The sequence below is a fragment of the Poecilia reticulata genome, linkage group LG9, assembly GCF_000633615.1.
Source record: "Poecilia reticulata strain Guanapo linkage group LG9, Guppy_female_1.0+MT, whole genome shotgun sequence".
NCBI classification, from domain to species: domain Eukaryota; kingdom Metazoa; phylum Chordata; class Actinopteri; order Cyprinodontiformes; family Poeciliidae; genus Poecilia; species Poecilia reticulata.
In genome coordinates this window covers 6660305-6676591 of record NC_024339.1, presented here as the reverse complement: position 1 = coordinate 6676591, position 16287 = coordinate 6660305, and the positions used below count along the sequence as shown (strand labels likewise).

Here is a 16287-nt window from a genome sequence, read left to right as displayed (position 1 = left end):
GGGTTCCCCCGGAGGAGCTGGAAGAAGTGGCTGGGGAGAGGAAAGTCTGGGCCTCCCTTCTGAAGCTGCTGCCCCCGCGACCCGACCCCGGATAAGCGGAAGAAAATGGATGGATGGAAGAGTGGTCACATAAAGACTTGAAAGCGCTGTGAAAATACTGCTACTGCTAATAACATGGTGCTAGCAATGCTAAAAGCTAGCATGTGCTTCAAAGCACATTTTCAGTTTGTAAAAACAAAAAACGGTCAGTTTTCTGTAAACATTGATGAAATATTTTCTCTTTTTATTCTCTAGGACGATTTTAATTGATGGCTGATTAACAGGCTTCATCTGAAGATGTTTAAAGCAAGCAACTTTCTTAAACATGCAGGGCAATTTGCCTTGAAGACCAGGGTTATGAGCCTCTGCCCTAACCAGAAGGCTAATTAAAGTATCTGTCTGACCTAAGTGAAAAAAAAAAAACAGTCTAAGGTTAGTCTGTTCATCTACCACAGTTTTTAATCAGTTGCTCATTTCCTTCAGCCCACAGTCCTATCTTCAGTTTTTAAATTATGGCAGGCTGAACGACAGCTAGTTTGAACCTGTGTGTGTTTGCGGGGTGTGTATGTGTGTTAGAGTTTGGCGGACTTGTTAAAAGCAGCCTTTTTGCAGCACTTATGTCGGCTTCGGCTGATAATTATTTCAGATTACATTAGAGGAAATTAAACATTTCTTAAAGTACGTGTGAGGGTGACAAAGTTATCGAGTGCAGATGGAGAAGAGAGTGTGAATGTTACACGTTGAGAATTGTAATTTTTTCGTTTGCTAATAAGATCATTTTCAAGTGTTAAAAAATAATTAGTGGCGGCAGATCAGTTGAGTAGAATGGTCGATTTGGTGCCACGTTCAGCAGTGATGGAAATTATTTAAGAACAAGTTCAGGTAAAAATAGGAAGTTTTAAGACATTTAAATAAAACATTTAAAAATATATTTTTTAGACCGTAGATGCCAAATATTGTTTTATAAAACAGTTTAATAATGATTGATGTTCAGAAAAGAAATCTAGCGACCAGAATTTGTCCATTTTCAACTTGAAGATTTTCTTACTGACAGGAAAAGATTCAAAAGTTATCTACTTTCAGTATTGAATGCAAACAATGGAGGCATAAGAAATTAGAACGGAAACTGTATTTTCTATGGCATGTTCAGCTGTGTGCATTCAGTTAATTCAGGCTGCAAGAAAATGAGAGAGAGCAAGACTTTCAGGAGATAACAGGGACTTTTACATCAAGTAAAAGTGTAAGTTTCTTTCCTCTAAGTTTTTGGGATTCAAAATAGCTTTTGGAAATCTGAGTTAAAGTGAGTGAGTACCCACAGAGACTGTTTACCAATGATAACAGCCCTAACCCTGAACTAGCTAAGTGCTAATGTAAGATCTTAAAGTCAGTTTAAAATGTCAACTCTTTAATCAATTTGTCTTTCTTTTAAAATACTACTAAACCAATGTTTCACATTGACTGATATCAATGTCACATCTCATCTCTTCATCGTCCACTATAAATCACTCACCACAAGGAGGCTAGAAAATCTCTTAAAAGTAAATTAATATCGGCTAAAATCTGTATCAGCACATCAAAACCCTAAAAACTCAGATTGGAAATCAGTCATAACATTCTGACTGGATACCATTTATAATAATGATGGTAATAATAACAATATTGGATGTTTTTTTGTTGTTGTTTTTTACTCAATTATCATACATTTCAAGGTGCAAGCCGTAATGGTTTCTTTGATGTTCTGACAGTTGAGTTCATGTTGTGTAAATCTGTGTTCATACTCACATGTAGTGGTTTCAACATCTGTCTGGCTCGCTGAGCTGTCCTACCAGCAGACTGCTATCAGCTGATAAGAGTGTTTACGTCTGCCTTATCTCTGTCTGTTTAAGTGTTACAGAAATGAGATGAGAGATGCAGCGTGCCTACACTACAGTGAAAGTAGTGACAGAACTAAGCACAAATAATGGTGGAGCAATATGAAAACCCTAACCCTATTCCAGCAACAGTGAATAATACTAAGCTGGTATATTAATAAAAAATAAAACAATATTTTTAGGCCCTATATTTTTACAGGAAATAACTTACATTTCTGTGCTTTTGCTGTTGGACTAAATGTTTTCATTTTTCACTGGTAATTCTGGTAACATCTGTTTCGTTGGGAATCGCAGACATTGAATTAGATCATGTTTCTGGAATTTTACAATACATAAAAAGTGTTAAAAAAAATTTTTGTTTTCCATGACAAAAGATTGCGCAATAGAAATAAATAACGGAATTGCATTTTCTATTTCTTTATTTTAAGTTAACACCTATTTTCTGAAGCAGCTGCTTTGTAATTGAAAATATTTGTAATTTTCTTCACATTACATTCATTTGTAAACACACCTAATTACAAATCTACACAACTACTTACAGCAATGAAAGCTACATGCACACAAAACATATAAATGATTCTCATTATCAAAGAATACTTAGATTTTTTGTTTTTGTTCTTTAATTACATGGAAATAAAATACAAGTACAACTGGAATTGCTTGAAGCAATAGCTAAAAAGAAAAATTATATATATATATATATATAATAAAAGTATAAACTCTTGAATTAACCCAGTTAGATTTTGTTAGTGAGGTAAATCTTGTCTAAACTTCCTACAGTGCTGCTCACATGTACAAACATACAACTTATATTACTGGATAAGAACGAAGAGTGTAGAGAGATAACAAAAATAAGTTATTAGCATTTTGACACCACTAGCTTAATGGCTGCATGTAGCTTTGAGCGTGCGTCTTCCCTGATGTTCGACTGAACGGGGGGCGGGGGAGGGCTCTGCTCTGCGGTCTTGTGCTTATCAGCGCAGGGCAGATATTGTTCCTGTGGTTCAGGCTGACAGGTGAGGTGTGCATGTGTGTGTGTGTGCATGTGTGATAGTTGCATTTGTCAGTGAACCCCCAGGACAGGTGTTGAGGGATGGTTTTGTATTTGGAAGCAGGTGCACCTCCCCTGCCCCCCTTGTTCCCTCATTCCCCTAGGAGGCATATGGTGAGAGTGATTGCAGAGACCCGATGCCCGCGGGGATGGCTCCTCCTCCTCTGCTCATCTGTTCTGGATGGGGCCCTGTGGGACACTCTGGGCTCTCCTGGGGTCTCCGTTGGCTGCGAATCAGACCCTCGCTTTCAGGTTGACTTCTTTGTTGCGCCGCTGGGCAGCTGCACTAGCTGCCCTGTCAGCTTTACACGCTGCAGCGTTCTGTACAGCAGTGTGCAGGGGAGGACAAATGCCAAATGGCTTGTAGGTCACACCCTCTGATTTGTTTACACCAGACCTTCTTTGTACATATTGTTGCCTCTAATCTGCTGACTCCAGCCTCTGTTGTCATTACTAGGAGTAAAACACCATCTTGCTGTGATTTTTCACAAGCTCATCTCGCAAATGCGATGCGGTTCAGAGCAGGGATGGGACTCTCTTAGTAGGATAAATTGCAACGAAAACAAGCCTGTTGCAATAAGCAATAAATCAATTAATGGGACAATAAATTAAAATGAGCTTAAAGATTTAGTTTTTCTTGTCTCTCTATGAAAAAATGGATGATCAAAGTCTTAAGTATTGCTCCTTTTTTGAAAGACAATTTGGTTTAGAGACGTCAGTATTCATGTTAATTGTGGTTTCAGGTTTTTTGTTGAATATTTAAAATGTCTCCCAATTCCAGTGTTTAAATGTTCATTACAAATTAAAATTTATTCACATTTGAAAGGGTGAACTTGCATTGATACAATTTCCATTACCTATCTTGAAAATGGTCTCGAAGCAGCAATATTATCGTTTATTGTAATAACTTCTGGAACAACGAATTGCCCAGCAAAATTTGTTACTGTGACAAGCCTAGATAAAAGTTTTATGATTTTATTGATTACCAATTGAGTAAAAAATAAAACCCTGGATATTATCTAATGTTTTTTTTTTTTAAATCTAGATTCTTTAAAAACTGTGACTTGATCTATTTAGAGCTGCTTTTGAACCACAACACATGGAACATGGACCAACATGTTCGATGATGATATTCATCAAAATGTAATATGTGTCATCGGATTCTCAATTGTTGACTGTATGATGTTTTTATGACTTTTCATTCTTGTGTGTCTATGATGTAAAGCACTTTGAACCGCCTTGTTGCTGAAATGTGCTACACCAATAAACTTGGTTGATTTACTTTTTACATCTAAATACAAATAACCCACAAATGCCTAGTTCAGAGTCGAGCTGGGGAGGCGCACAGGTGGACATTTCAGGCCTTGTTGCCAAACGTGCATCTCTTTCTCAGTGGTAATTTATTCTAAGATGAGCCTGATGAATAATGTATGATTAAAAGACTTAATGGATACACAGGGACCCATCAAAATAAAAGTAAAAATCCATTTGCTCTCCCTGCTGTAAATCCACCGGCCTGTCCTTGGGCTAATTTCCATGCGCGGCATCGGGGAGGGAGCCCGGCGTACGTTTCAAATTTGATTAAATGGGGAGTTGCTGTTTGTGCCGTTAATTCATAGAGAAAAGAAACGTACATGAGGGATCTGGCTGTGACACGCAGGTGAGCAACACACCCACAAACACGGAACTCTCCAGCTCCGTTTGTCTACAGCTCCGCCCCCCTCACCACCTCTTCCTTCAAGCAGCTGCCTCTTCTGCGCCTGAACAAAATGAAGGCAGATGAATCAATTTGGCCTGTGGCCCTAAAGTGCACTTGTCTGCGCCCCAGCTTGGGCGTGGGGGATAATGAGCCAATAGATTGAGCTGGTGCCGCAGCCCGGCACTAAGCACCGAGGTGTCTCCGCCTGCCACACCACTGGGCCGCCCTCACACACACACACACATACATACACACACACGCACACTGCTGACGCCTCCCTGAGCAGCAGCAGCAGCTTGTCGCCAGGTTAATAGAGGTGAGGGTCCTTTGCGCAGGACACTTTTCAGAACAAATTAGAGAAATGATCTGTATCCGTCATCTTCAGCTTCTTCCCGAATCCCTTTTTTTTTTCCCCCTTCTCTTCACGCTCCTTGTCCTGGGCTGCGAAGCTCAAAGAGCAGCGTTGTAGCTTGAAAAAGAAGAGCATCGAGGGAGCTTGAAAGGAAGGAGCAGGTGGGAGGGCGAGGTCCAAGATCCTAAAGTAATGAGGATTGACACCGGGACAAGAAGGAGGCGCAGCTTCCCCTCAGTGCTAATGACAGGTGATGGCAGCCAAGGAGAGTTGAGGCAGAGTGAGAGAAGAAAGGGAGAGGAGTGAGGTCAGAACTAACAGGCTCTCTGATCCAAGGAGGAGGACGAGGGGAGACCACACAGGCCTTCTGATGCCCCCTCACTCCCTGCGCCCCCCGCCAAGTGAAGGAGGAGGGAGGATCAAAGGAGCAGGACAACAAAGCTTCACCCTGTAGCCTTCAGCCAGCTCCCTGCTGACGAGTTGCGGAGTGATTGACACCGCAAGGGGAGCGAAGGAAGAGAAGGGAGGGCCAGCCAAGCCGAGCGCGTTCTGATGTGAGCCGTCTCTGCCCGGTGTAGGCCGTACTTCACAGGGGGTCTCTGTAACTTAACCCAGGGTTAGAGTATTATAAATGTACAGACCTCAGCCAGCATTACTCAACTAGGGGGAAATTAAGATGCTGGAGGGTCCTTTGAAGATAATTAAAGAGCACAAAGCAGCGGCCTCCAGAGACAGACTGCAGACATGTTCAATACCGAGACTAATGGAGCTAATTTCTAGTACATTATTCATGTAAAACCCAAGCCTTTACTTAGCTGTGATTTTTTTTCTCTCTCTTCTATTTAACATCTATAGACTTAAGTCGTACCCGTCATGTTCAACCCTCCTCAACACAAACACAATTACTCACATTCATTGCTTTAACCTGATTAACCTTGCCCGACTGCTTCTTAAGAATATCTCTGTTTAAAAGGAACGTTAAATAAAAATAAATAAAAAAACGAATCCCTAACTGCAAATTTCTTAAACAGCTCATTAGTGAATGAAGCCTAACCAAAGACTTTCCACTGGTTCCAGGGTTACAGTGAAACCTTTGAATGAGCATGAATGCCCCAGACATCCATTTTACTCTGTACATAAAGGTAGAAGATGACCTTGGCTGGTATCTAAGCAGTCGTACTGCACAAGTCGTTGTGATTTTTCAAGTCGAGAAAGAAGTTTCAACTTTTTTCCTCAGCACTGTCGAAACAAATCTGTTGTCCGATGGCGAGTAATTCAGCACAAAAACAATGTTGTGGTGCATTTCAACCACAGGCCAGAAAAAGAAATCATATTGATTTACCCATTTTTACTTGCAAACTTTTAGACATTGATACAAGTTTTGCCAGCACTTTTAAAGATGGGGAAGTACGGAGTGCCAATGCTGCCAAAATCTTAGGCCATTGTGTTGGCTAATGGGCCAAGTGCAAAATTCTGCAGGATACGTCATAATGTGATTCTGAAAAAAAAAAAAAACTGAATGATTTTTAATGATTATTATACGAATAACACTGACAGATGAACTGTGAGCTGTCAATGAATCTTAACCTTGTGCCTACTCTTAATTTGAAGTGGGAAACGAGTTGCTTTGTTGACTGAATTGGATAATAAAGATTTGCTGTCTGGCTGACTGGCAATATTCAGTTTATAAAGGCACTTAATAAGCCCCCACTTCTTTGAAATAATTTCTGTGAGAACACTAGAAAAAAAAAAAAACAGACCAAATCCAAACCATTTGTAAGCCCTCGGGGTATTCCATGATTGGTTAAGCCTTAGCCGCTAACAATGCTGACGTTAGAATCTGCTTCATTGCGATCAGCTCCAAATTAAAGGCCTATTTTACATCATAGACGTCTCCTCTGATGAGTAACTGTATTGTTAGACCCACACTGGAAGGAAGAAAGAAGAACCCGGGCCAATTAAGCACCTCCCCAGACAGGAAGTTAGTCCCTACATAATTACAGGCAGTCAGGATTGCCAGTCTTTTGTCAGAGTTTGCGAATTCCTTCCCAGATCAATTGCCATTCTGTTCCATTGAACTGCTGCTTGGGGAATGGTCCTTGCATGCCGCATCATTAACCTAGATGCCTAATTAGAAGCTTTGCTCTGATCAATTGCCAAATTGATTGCGGACGTGGTAATGTGCCCCCAGGGCCCTGGAGAAGATGAAAACACTTTGGGTGCCTTCAGGAATTTGTCAGCAATACCGATGGTGGGTAAACAGAGTAATCAACAACAACACTTGACACCGACGTGACACTGACTGTACCTTGAAGCTCTGTCTCTGCTGATGTGCCTGCTTGCCTGCCTGCCTGCCTGCCTGCCTGCCAAGGAGGATTGCTCTCTTTGTGCTCCCTTTGAGAGGAGGAAATCAAAAGGGCCACCTTCTATTTTGAGATTCAAGAAGTGATTAGGCTGACAGCAAGTCTAGAGAAACTGAGAGAGGCTGAGGGAGACGCGGTTAGATGTGGAAGTCAAACCTGATTAGGCCCACCTGCCAGGTCTATCTTCCTTCCATCACTACTCCCTGATTGCTCGGTAGGAGCCCCTCCTTCCTTCATCTCCTCCTATTTAGCCCCTACACTATCACTATTGACCTCAGCGGACTGCTGATGCCCCTTGGCCAATCAGCGTGCAGGCCTTGGCAGCAGCAGGGTAATTAAAAGTGAATTGTCTGCTTGGCATGTACGCTGGTGGGCACAAGGGTAGGCAAACACTTCCTCTCTCGGCTGCCCTGTCTTCCCCCTCTTTCCCAGCCAGGTGGTAGCGTACAGGACCTGTCAGATTAGCTGATGACCCTTTTAATTCTAGCCCAGCCGGGGGCCATAATTGATATTTACCAGGAAAGGTTAATTGTAGCAGTGATCTGCTTAAATTACAGTGGAGATCAGGAGACCGGGGCCAGACACCACACTTGCCACCGGGGGAGCTACTACACGCTCACTGCTAGTCAAATGGATTACACCCAACAGTCATCGCTGTTGTACGCCAAGATGGAGAAGCAGAGAGAGGCATTTTCATTGGCCACTCCGCATCAGCGCTGGGTCCCCCTCACCGAGTTTGCCAACCTCCCATCTGGCTGGGAATTTGGAGACACGCCAACTGTGTGGCTTGACAGGCTGCAAGAAAGCAAAGCTTTTATTATAAGGGTAACACTGACGCGGGTCAGAGAACATGCGCTCACTTGTACGTTACGTTTAACAAAAACATTGTGCGTTTAACACAACATATAAATCAATCTATCAGATTTATATGTAATGCACATTATAGCAACAACAAGGCAGTTCAAAGTGCGTTACATCAGGACAACACAAAGATCAGCAATTGAAACATTACATTTTGCAAAGTGCCGTCAGTACGGATCAAAATGTGTAATGACTTGCACAGCCTTCTTTAAAAGTTGTGAAAGAATTGAAACAGATGAAGGATAACAAACCCTAAACATGAAACCAGAGCTACAATTAACAGGTAAAGATCAGATCACATGCTAGAATGTTCCAAAGTACAAACCTAAACCAACTGAGAAGTGTACTGTTTACTTATGGTGAGCTATTTTCAAAACAGGATGAACAAACCTTTGCTGTTTAGTGGTAGCTGGTAGATATTTATCAGATTTCCATTTTTAAAAAAGAATAACTCGTGTCTATTGTACTTATGCTCCACAGATATGCTCAGTTGTTGTTGCTATAAATCGTGGGTGAGAATAAAATAAAAAAGAGAGCTTTACGAATGCCAGCCTGGGAGTTTGATCTACCTAAATTTTGACCATCAAACTCTCCAAGATGGTATAAATTACATCTTGGAGTAATTTACACCAAGATGTACTGTAGGCCGTAAAACAAACCCTATTGTTTTTGTTACTGATGACTGGTTGAGTAATCTTGTGTTTGTGACAGTATGATATATGTATCATGCAGTCACAGCTATAGAATGACCTAAAAAATAGATATTCAGTAGTTCTTCTTGTCACTTTTATCATTGTCACAATAGTACCACAAAATATTGATAGAAATTCACGTCGCCCAACCATTCACTAAAGTTTGTGGCATTAAAATGACATTTGAAGTGATTTAACAAATGTGGATGTTTCTTTTGGAAGATCACGTAAATGGTATATTCCACTTGTGTACATGTTTATGTGTGATTATCAATATAGTTTTTTTCAGACTTCTTTCCTCACGTGTCTTTGGCAGATCAAACCTTTGGCGCCGCGTCCGGTCAAGCTCAGAGAGGACGAGACTTTCCAAGAATTTAGTCGGCCGCACAGGAGCAACTCCAAGGAGCAGCTCAGCGAGGTGAGTCCCCGAACAAGAACCTTCCCTTTCCCCCCAGACCTCCCACTGAGAGCTGCAGTTTTCATTCCCACAGACTAAACCCAGAAACCCGTAAAATGAGAATTTGGACAGAGGATGGCAGCACTGAATGTGCACTGAGGCTGAAATCCGAGGACAGGTGGTGTGGTGCTCTCGCCTCGTACAGCTCCGGGGCATTAATAAGGAAACCGACATACAGGAAATGATTAAGGTGGTTACACAGCAACAGCGAGTTGGCCTCATGGTTAAACGTAGAGATGACTTAACATAAATCAACCTGGTGTGAGCTGACCCCCGCCAACCCCAGAATGGAACGAGTTAAAGAAACGCTCCCAATTATCGCCTCACCGACATCCATATGCAAGCCCATTTAGTCGGAGGAGTAGGTGGCAAATCAGAGCGGAAGCCAGGCATCGCCACGGCGTAAGGAATAAAATAATGCAATTTAGAAACAGGAAAAGTAATGAGAATTTATGCAAAATCCCGAGCGTCTCATTTTAAAGAATGTAGAAATATGATTCTTAACTAATGCCTGTCAAGCAGGAGCCTCCCAAACCTAACGAAACCTGATTGTTCATTTAGTCAAAGAAAGCCTGCAGAGAAGGGCGAGAAAAATATGGAGATTTTTTTTTTCCCCTGTAGAGGAGAGAAATGATGGAAACAACAGCAAAAATAATACAAACTCATTAGGTTCATTGTTTTAAGCTAGTCAGCATTTTAGCTGGGATACAAAGAAGTGCCTTAAAAAGATTTTTTTTTTAAATCAACCATTTTCATTCTTTTTCTTTTCTTTACTGTGCTTCTCAGCTCCTTCTGCACAATACCCCCCACCTCACCCTCAACCTCTTCCCTCCACCCCCTCCCCTTATGCTATTTCTCTCAAATTTGTATAAAAGGGTGTCTCTTAATGAAAAAGTCAGGAGGAAGAGGCGGGCTTGTCAGATAAAAGACCGGCGCTTGTTGACAGCTCTGACAGGGATATACGACAAGCACCGGGAGGGAGGGGGAGCGAATGGAAAGAAGGTGGGGGTGACGGGAGCGGCGGTTGTTGTGGTGATGGTTGTGGGTTGGACAGGGGGGGAGACAGAGGGGAGGAGTTTGGGGGATTCACTGCTGAAAATTGCATGCTGTAATCGCCGACGGTGTTAAGATGTGGCATGTCTCTCTAATCTGTTGCCAAATAAACGGTGGGCAGACGCTGAGCGTTGTAGCCATTGCATATCCATCCGTCCATCCATCCATCCATCCATCCATCCATCCATCCATCCATCCATCCATCCATCCATCCATCCATCCATCCATCCATCCATCCATCCATCCATCTCTGCCTGTCGTTAACGTTTCTCCTCCCTCTGTCCTGCTTCTCTTGCCTTCTTCCTGTCTGTACTCTAGTTCAGGCCTGGCAACATTCCTCACCGTCGTATTGTCCCCATCTCTTACACACACACACACACATATATATATATATATATATATATACACACACACACACATATCTTTATACAGCTCCGTGAAATCTCGACGAGCGCGTTGAAAGCGCTGCTAATTTTCATAAAACGTGCTCCACCACATCAAAGTGGCTCCCCGGCTTTAAGAGCTCTCGACTAATGATGCTGCGTCGGCGACGGGTAAAACGAATTTCTCTTGTCTTGCCGCCAAAGGAAAGAGAGACAAATGGCACGCCCGCCTATTTGCCTGTAAAAAAAAAAAAAAAAAAAAGTCATGCATCAATTTGGTAGAAGAGGGGGTGGGAAGTAAAGTTTAAAAAAAATTGCAGGGGGATGTTGTTTGTTCGTTGCCATGGTGGGGGTCTTTATCTGCTTATTTTGACTAGGTAATTGTGCCTGCAGTGCAGCGGGGCTTCACCACTGAGCCGCAGAAGGATTAGGGAAATGTGAGGTGGCTTCCGCTGCATGTGTGTCGCGCAGAGTACAGAGTGGTTTCTTCACATACGCCTACCCACACACACACACAACCTCCTCATTCTACCGCTGAGGACAGACGTGCAGTCCCCCCATCGTGGTTCTAAAAGACGAGTCGAGTTTATTCGTATAGCACATTTACAGCAACAAGGCAATTCAAAGTGCTTTACATGATAACATAATGCAACTCAGTGTTTCAACTGTTTTGCAGTTTTCTGGAAGTGTGTTTCAAATTAAAGGACCACATCATCTGCATGCTGCTTCTCCCTATTTGGGCATTAGTGGAGTGAAAAGTTGATACAACACCGGCAGATCTTTAAAGTATTTTGTTGCTAAGCTGTTCAGTGATTTATAGACTAACAATAGTACTTAAGTCTGTTCTCTGAGCAACTAAAGATAAGAGGATGGATGAGTTTTTCTATGTCCTTTAAACCTAGAAATGTTCTTGAGGAGATAGAAGGCCGACTTTGTAACCATCTTTATGTGTTTCTGAATGTTCAGGTGTGATTCTATCGCTACACCCAAATTTCAGACCTGATCTCTCGTTGCTAGCTGTAACAGTGAAGCTGCGTTCTGACTCTAGATCGTTCCTCTTCAGGTCTAAAGACAACAACTTCAGTTTTGTTTCCGTTCAGTACATCCACACATTGATTTGTTCTGATTGGCTTTCCCCCGGCGGTGGCAGAAATCACCCTTTGGTTTAAAAGAAGACGGACTGGACACTCCTCTCCCATTGCCATGTTTTCTTTCTTTCTTTATTGTCAAGAGAGTGGAGGAGAAGAGGGTGGGGGGGCATGGAAATAGGGAGAGGATTAGGGGCTGGATTTAGCAACACTTTTGTTCTCCAAGGCTGTTTAGTTAACCCTTAAATGTTGCCGGCATCCGCCCCATCCCTCACGCCATTAGCTGTCGTAACCACCGCGCACACACACACTCTTGGTCTGCCACCATCCTCTGCCCCTTCCCCCTCTCTCCTGGGCGGGTTCTAAATCCTTTTGAAGTCCTAAGCGCTGCAGAAATCCATTGAGAGCCATGTATAATGGCTTTTAAAGAGAGAGTGTTTAGCTGTATGCCGACCCTATGGCTTATGAACCGCTGGCGTTTTAATGGATCCCCCCCCCTTTTTCCCTCCTCTATTTTATTTTTTCCCCTCCTTCACCAGCACTAAATCCAATGGATTGTCCCTCATTATCATTTAAATAAGCCTCTCTTTCTACTCAGAATGCTCCAAGTTGAATGAACTCTACATAGTCGGGCTAATTCCAAACGGCTCCGGCTTCCCTCCACCTATGCGCATATGCTCTCACGCAAACGCAAGCATATAGATTCGAGCTGACGAAACAGCACGCATCCCTAGAAATGAGAGCACACTCTGCCTTCCTTTTTGGTCTTTTTTTGTATTTACAGATTTTTTTTTTTTTTTTTTTGCCTTCTGTGCAGTGTTGCCTGCTCTCTCCTCTCTCACTGTGGCAGCGAGGGGTGCAGAGAGGTTGAGGAGAGAGGGAATAGCCTTTTGATTCCCACAGGGCCTGCTTTCCGGTTCGCGGCAGGACTCCTTGGTAATCGTCGCCACAGGAGCTGTCCTGCGAATCAGAGGGGCACACAGGCGTTGATGAGGGGCTGATGCCTAGAGCAGGTGTAGGTGAATAGTTGAGGGGCACTGGGAGAGTGCAGAACAAGGGAGGCAGGGGCAGCGGAGGTGTGCGCGTGTGGGGGTGTGTGCGTGTGTGTGTGTGTGGTGGGGGAGGTCATTTTGGATTGAAGGTGGACCTATGGATGAAATTGCTCTAGCAGAAAAGTTCTCTCCAGAGACCAGGGGGGAGAAATTGCCAATCTAGACGGAGGAATAAAAGCAGTGAAAAGTGGAAGTGGAGGAAGGGATTTGGAGATTGGTATTCGTGCTGTGCTGTGACACACAGAGAGCCAGAGAACAGAACAAAAGCTGGCTTTTTTTCCCCCCTTGTCCTCTTCCTGCTTTGCTTAGCATTTTGGGGGAGCTACGTTTAAAAACAATTTGCAGACTTAGTTTGACGGCGTTCCAAAACCCTTCCATAAATGCATAAAGAGATCGTCATGCTTGATACAATAAGCGCTTTAGGAATCTAATATGATTTGGCTTGGGTAAAGGCAGCACAGATTGAAATAATAATAATGATAAAAAGATTAGATAAAAATAATGACATCATGTAAATTGTATTAAAGTTCTATTTACATAAGTATTACAGTTCCTTAAGTCTTGCATTAATGAGCATTATAAAAAAAAAAGCTGTTCTCAAAAAATGTTACAAGTTTAGATGATTAGCTTTCCTTTGCAAACACGTGCATTAATTCAGTTCAAATTCAATTCAAAAGAATACTGTATTAATCCCAACAAGTGAATTTAAACACCGTTGTAACTCAAGCCATACAAGCACCTTCAAAGAGTTGTGGTGGAAGGTGATGCAGTAGCAGTCAGTCGTCGTCGCTGTTTGACTCATGATCCTCATGACATGATAACGGCTCAATGTCCGAACAGCAGAGACGATGATTCACACCAAAATGTCCCAGATGACACCATCAGTTGTTGGCAGTGCTGCTAGTCCACTTCATTTGCTTTCGCCACGCCTCTTTAAGTCTCCGTCTGGTTTTATGGTTAGAAAGTCAGGCAGAGAGCTGCTGAAGTTGGAGATGTAATCTTTGCTCATTGTGATCGATGGAAAGATGGCTTGAACTTCCTCCTCCCTCTGCTCTTTTTGTCCTGATGTAAATCCATGAAACTTGTTTTTTTTTTTTTAACTCCTCTCAGGTTTGGGGTCGTAATTCAGGGATTATTCGAGCTTTGGAGGAGTTAATAATCTGTTCCCAATTGTAAAAACACCTTGCTGCAACATAAACCAAAGACAAAATGGATCTGGTAGTAAATCATAACCTTTGCATATTTTATTAGTGATTAGCACAGTTCGAGCCATTAGCATTATCTTTAAAATGTCCAAAAGCTGTCAGTTTTCCAAAATTATTCAACCTCTACTAGCCAACAGAGGTTGAAAACAGGGCTACTTTGTTGTCCTTTGATGAAACTTGTCACTTAAGCAATATAATTTTTTTTCTTTTCCTTTTGTAGTTTATTTAATCTCAATGCTTCTTCTGGCTTAATTTTTAAACACTTGACTCTTAGCTTAGTCAAACCATCTACATCGAAGAGTGTTGTTGTCACCATGACCCATTAGCTCTTGGTATGGGGCATTCACTGGCCAACTGGATTATTGAGCTTCAACTGGCATTCATTTCTGGTTTAATGGTTAGTGTCTCATTAAATCACTACTGTTTAACCTCCGGTGGTGGAAAAGTCACAGTGTTTGAATTTATAAAATGCTAATTTTGCTAGATATGATTTAACTTGGTCGCCGAGCCCCAGAAATGAGCAAATGTAGCTGGTTTTCTGATTTGAAAGTAAATCCGGCTCAGTCAGGTGTGACATCATCCCCACAATCCCTGAGAGACTGAGTGGCAGGTTTCCCCTGGATCTCCTCCTCCGTCCAGGCAGGAGGAAAAAGGAGTGATGTGTGCAGGTGTCGGGTACATGACAGGGTGGGCGAAAGGTTAACGTGAATATTGATATTAAAGCGACGTTGCTTCATCATGTCTGTGTGAGCGAGTGAATTGCTCCTCAAAGGTCATCCTTGTTCTCCTCTCTCTCCCCACAGAGCTCCGCTCACTCTCTGTCGGGCCGCGGCTACTCGGTAAGTGACATTTTCATGCTTCATGGCTTTACGGCTGAATTACAATCTCCAACGACTCGCTTTATGGGCCCAGCGCTCGACATTTTAATTATGTTAAATAGAGTAATGGAGAAATCATGATATTAGGAACATTAATTCTGGCTGACTGAATGATTAAATTGTGGGAAGGTGTCCTGCACTACCTTGACGAAAAGGGCCCCGCTTTATTGGCATTGATCGGCGCCATTCGCCAGCAGTGCAATTTGGCACAGAGTTTCATATTTTCCTGCGGTAACAGTCAGTGGGGCATAATGTTCATTATGATATAAATCCTGCTTTCCTTAAATAAGGCAAGGTGTGGGATGGCAGCTACATCTAGTCTTTATTCTTCAACAAAATTTGGATTCAAAGTTTCTAATGATTTGTGAAAAACGAGTGCATGCAATGGGTTTTCTTATAAAACACAATGTTAAAGGATTGCCTCTGTGTTTTGGCTTGTCTTACTGGTCACAGTCAAATGTTTCAGATTAACGAGACTGTTTTAATATCAAACATAACCTGAGTAAATAAAAATGTCAGTTCTGGCAATTCAAATTCAATTCAAAGCAATTTTTTTTAATTTAACAACAACTATCCAACCCAACCTGGCCCTCTAACCTAAGAACTCATCCTGGGCATTAGCAAGAGTAAAGTAGTTCATAATACAGCATCTCTATCAGATTTATGTCCTGACTTGTAAAATGTGTTTTGGGGTTGTTTTTTGACCATTTAGAGGTAGACTTGCTAGTTCTTTACTAGGCCACTTCAACACCTTCAGTTTTTTTTTTTTTTTTTTTTTTGGTTTTTGAGGGACCTGGTGGTGACCTGCTACTTAATCCAAGTCAGCTTTGACTTAAGGTCACAAGCTGATTGCTCTGTCGTGTCCGTAAGATTTTCTGGGTGAGAGCAGAACTTGTCCAGGTTCTGAAACAGCAACGCAGCCCTATCAATGGCTTCGGCCCTGGAACTCTCCCATATCTTACTTATTGTTGAATCATCAACACCGACTTTGACTCAGACAAGTGAGGCATGCAGTGTTTTCATTTTCTTGCCTCCTAGATAAGTTGGAAATGCTTTCTTGGAGTAATTCTGGTAGACCAGCCACTCTCAAGGTTCATCACTGTTCTACGTTTAACTCCATTTGCAGATATTTTGTTTCATTAGATTTTGTCATCTAATGATTTTGTCATCTAATGGAAGGGCAGTGCCTCCCATGTTTGCTGCCTCAGGCACCTGTCTGCCCATGTCTTATGTTTTTTGTGTT

At 42.3% G+C, this 16287-nt stretch overlaps 2 protein-coding genes across 8 annotated transcripts in view; one reads left to right on the top strand and one right to left on the bottom strand.

Moving 5' to 3' along the window:
- Window positions 1-16287, bottom strand: part of galnt9 (polypeptide N-acetylgalactosaminyltransferase 9) — a 1026805-nt gene that overhangs the window by 417382 nt on the left and 593136 nt on the right. The gene's annotated exons all lie outside the window — the stretch shown is intronic.
- Window positions 1-16287, top strand: part of fbrsl1 (fibrosin-like 1) — a 353282-nt gene that overhangs the window by 140127 nt on the left and 196868 nt on the right. For all 7 annotated transcript variants that reach the window (XM_008417610.2, XM_008417609.2, XM_008417613.2 and 4 more), the window contains exons 3-4: window positions 9245-9346; window positions 14970-15005. In XM_008417610.2, the coding sequence (XP_008415832.1) occupies window positions 9245-9346; window positions 14970-15005 (138 nt within the window). The remainder of the gene's footprint in view (window positions 1-9244; window positions 9347-14969; window positions 15006-16287) is intronic.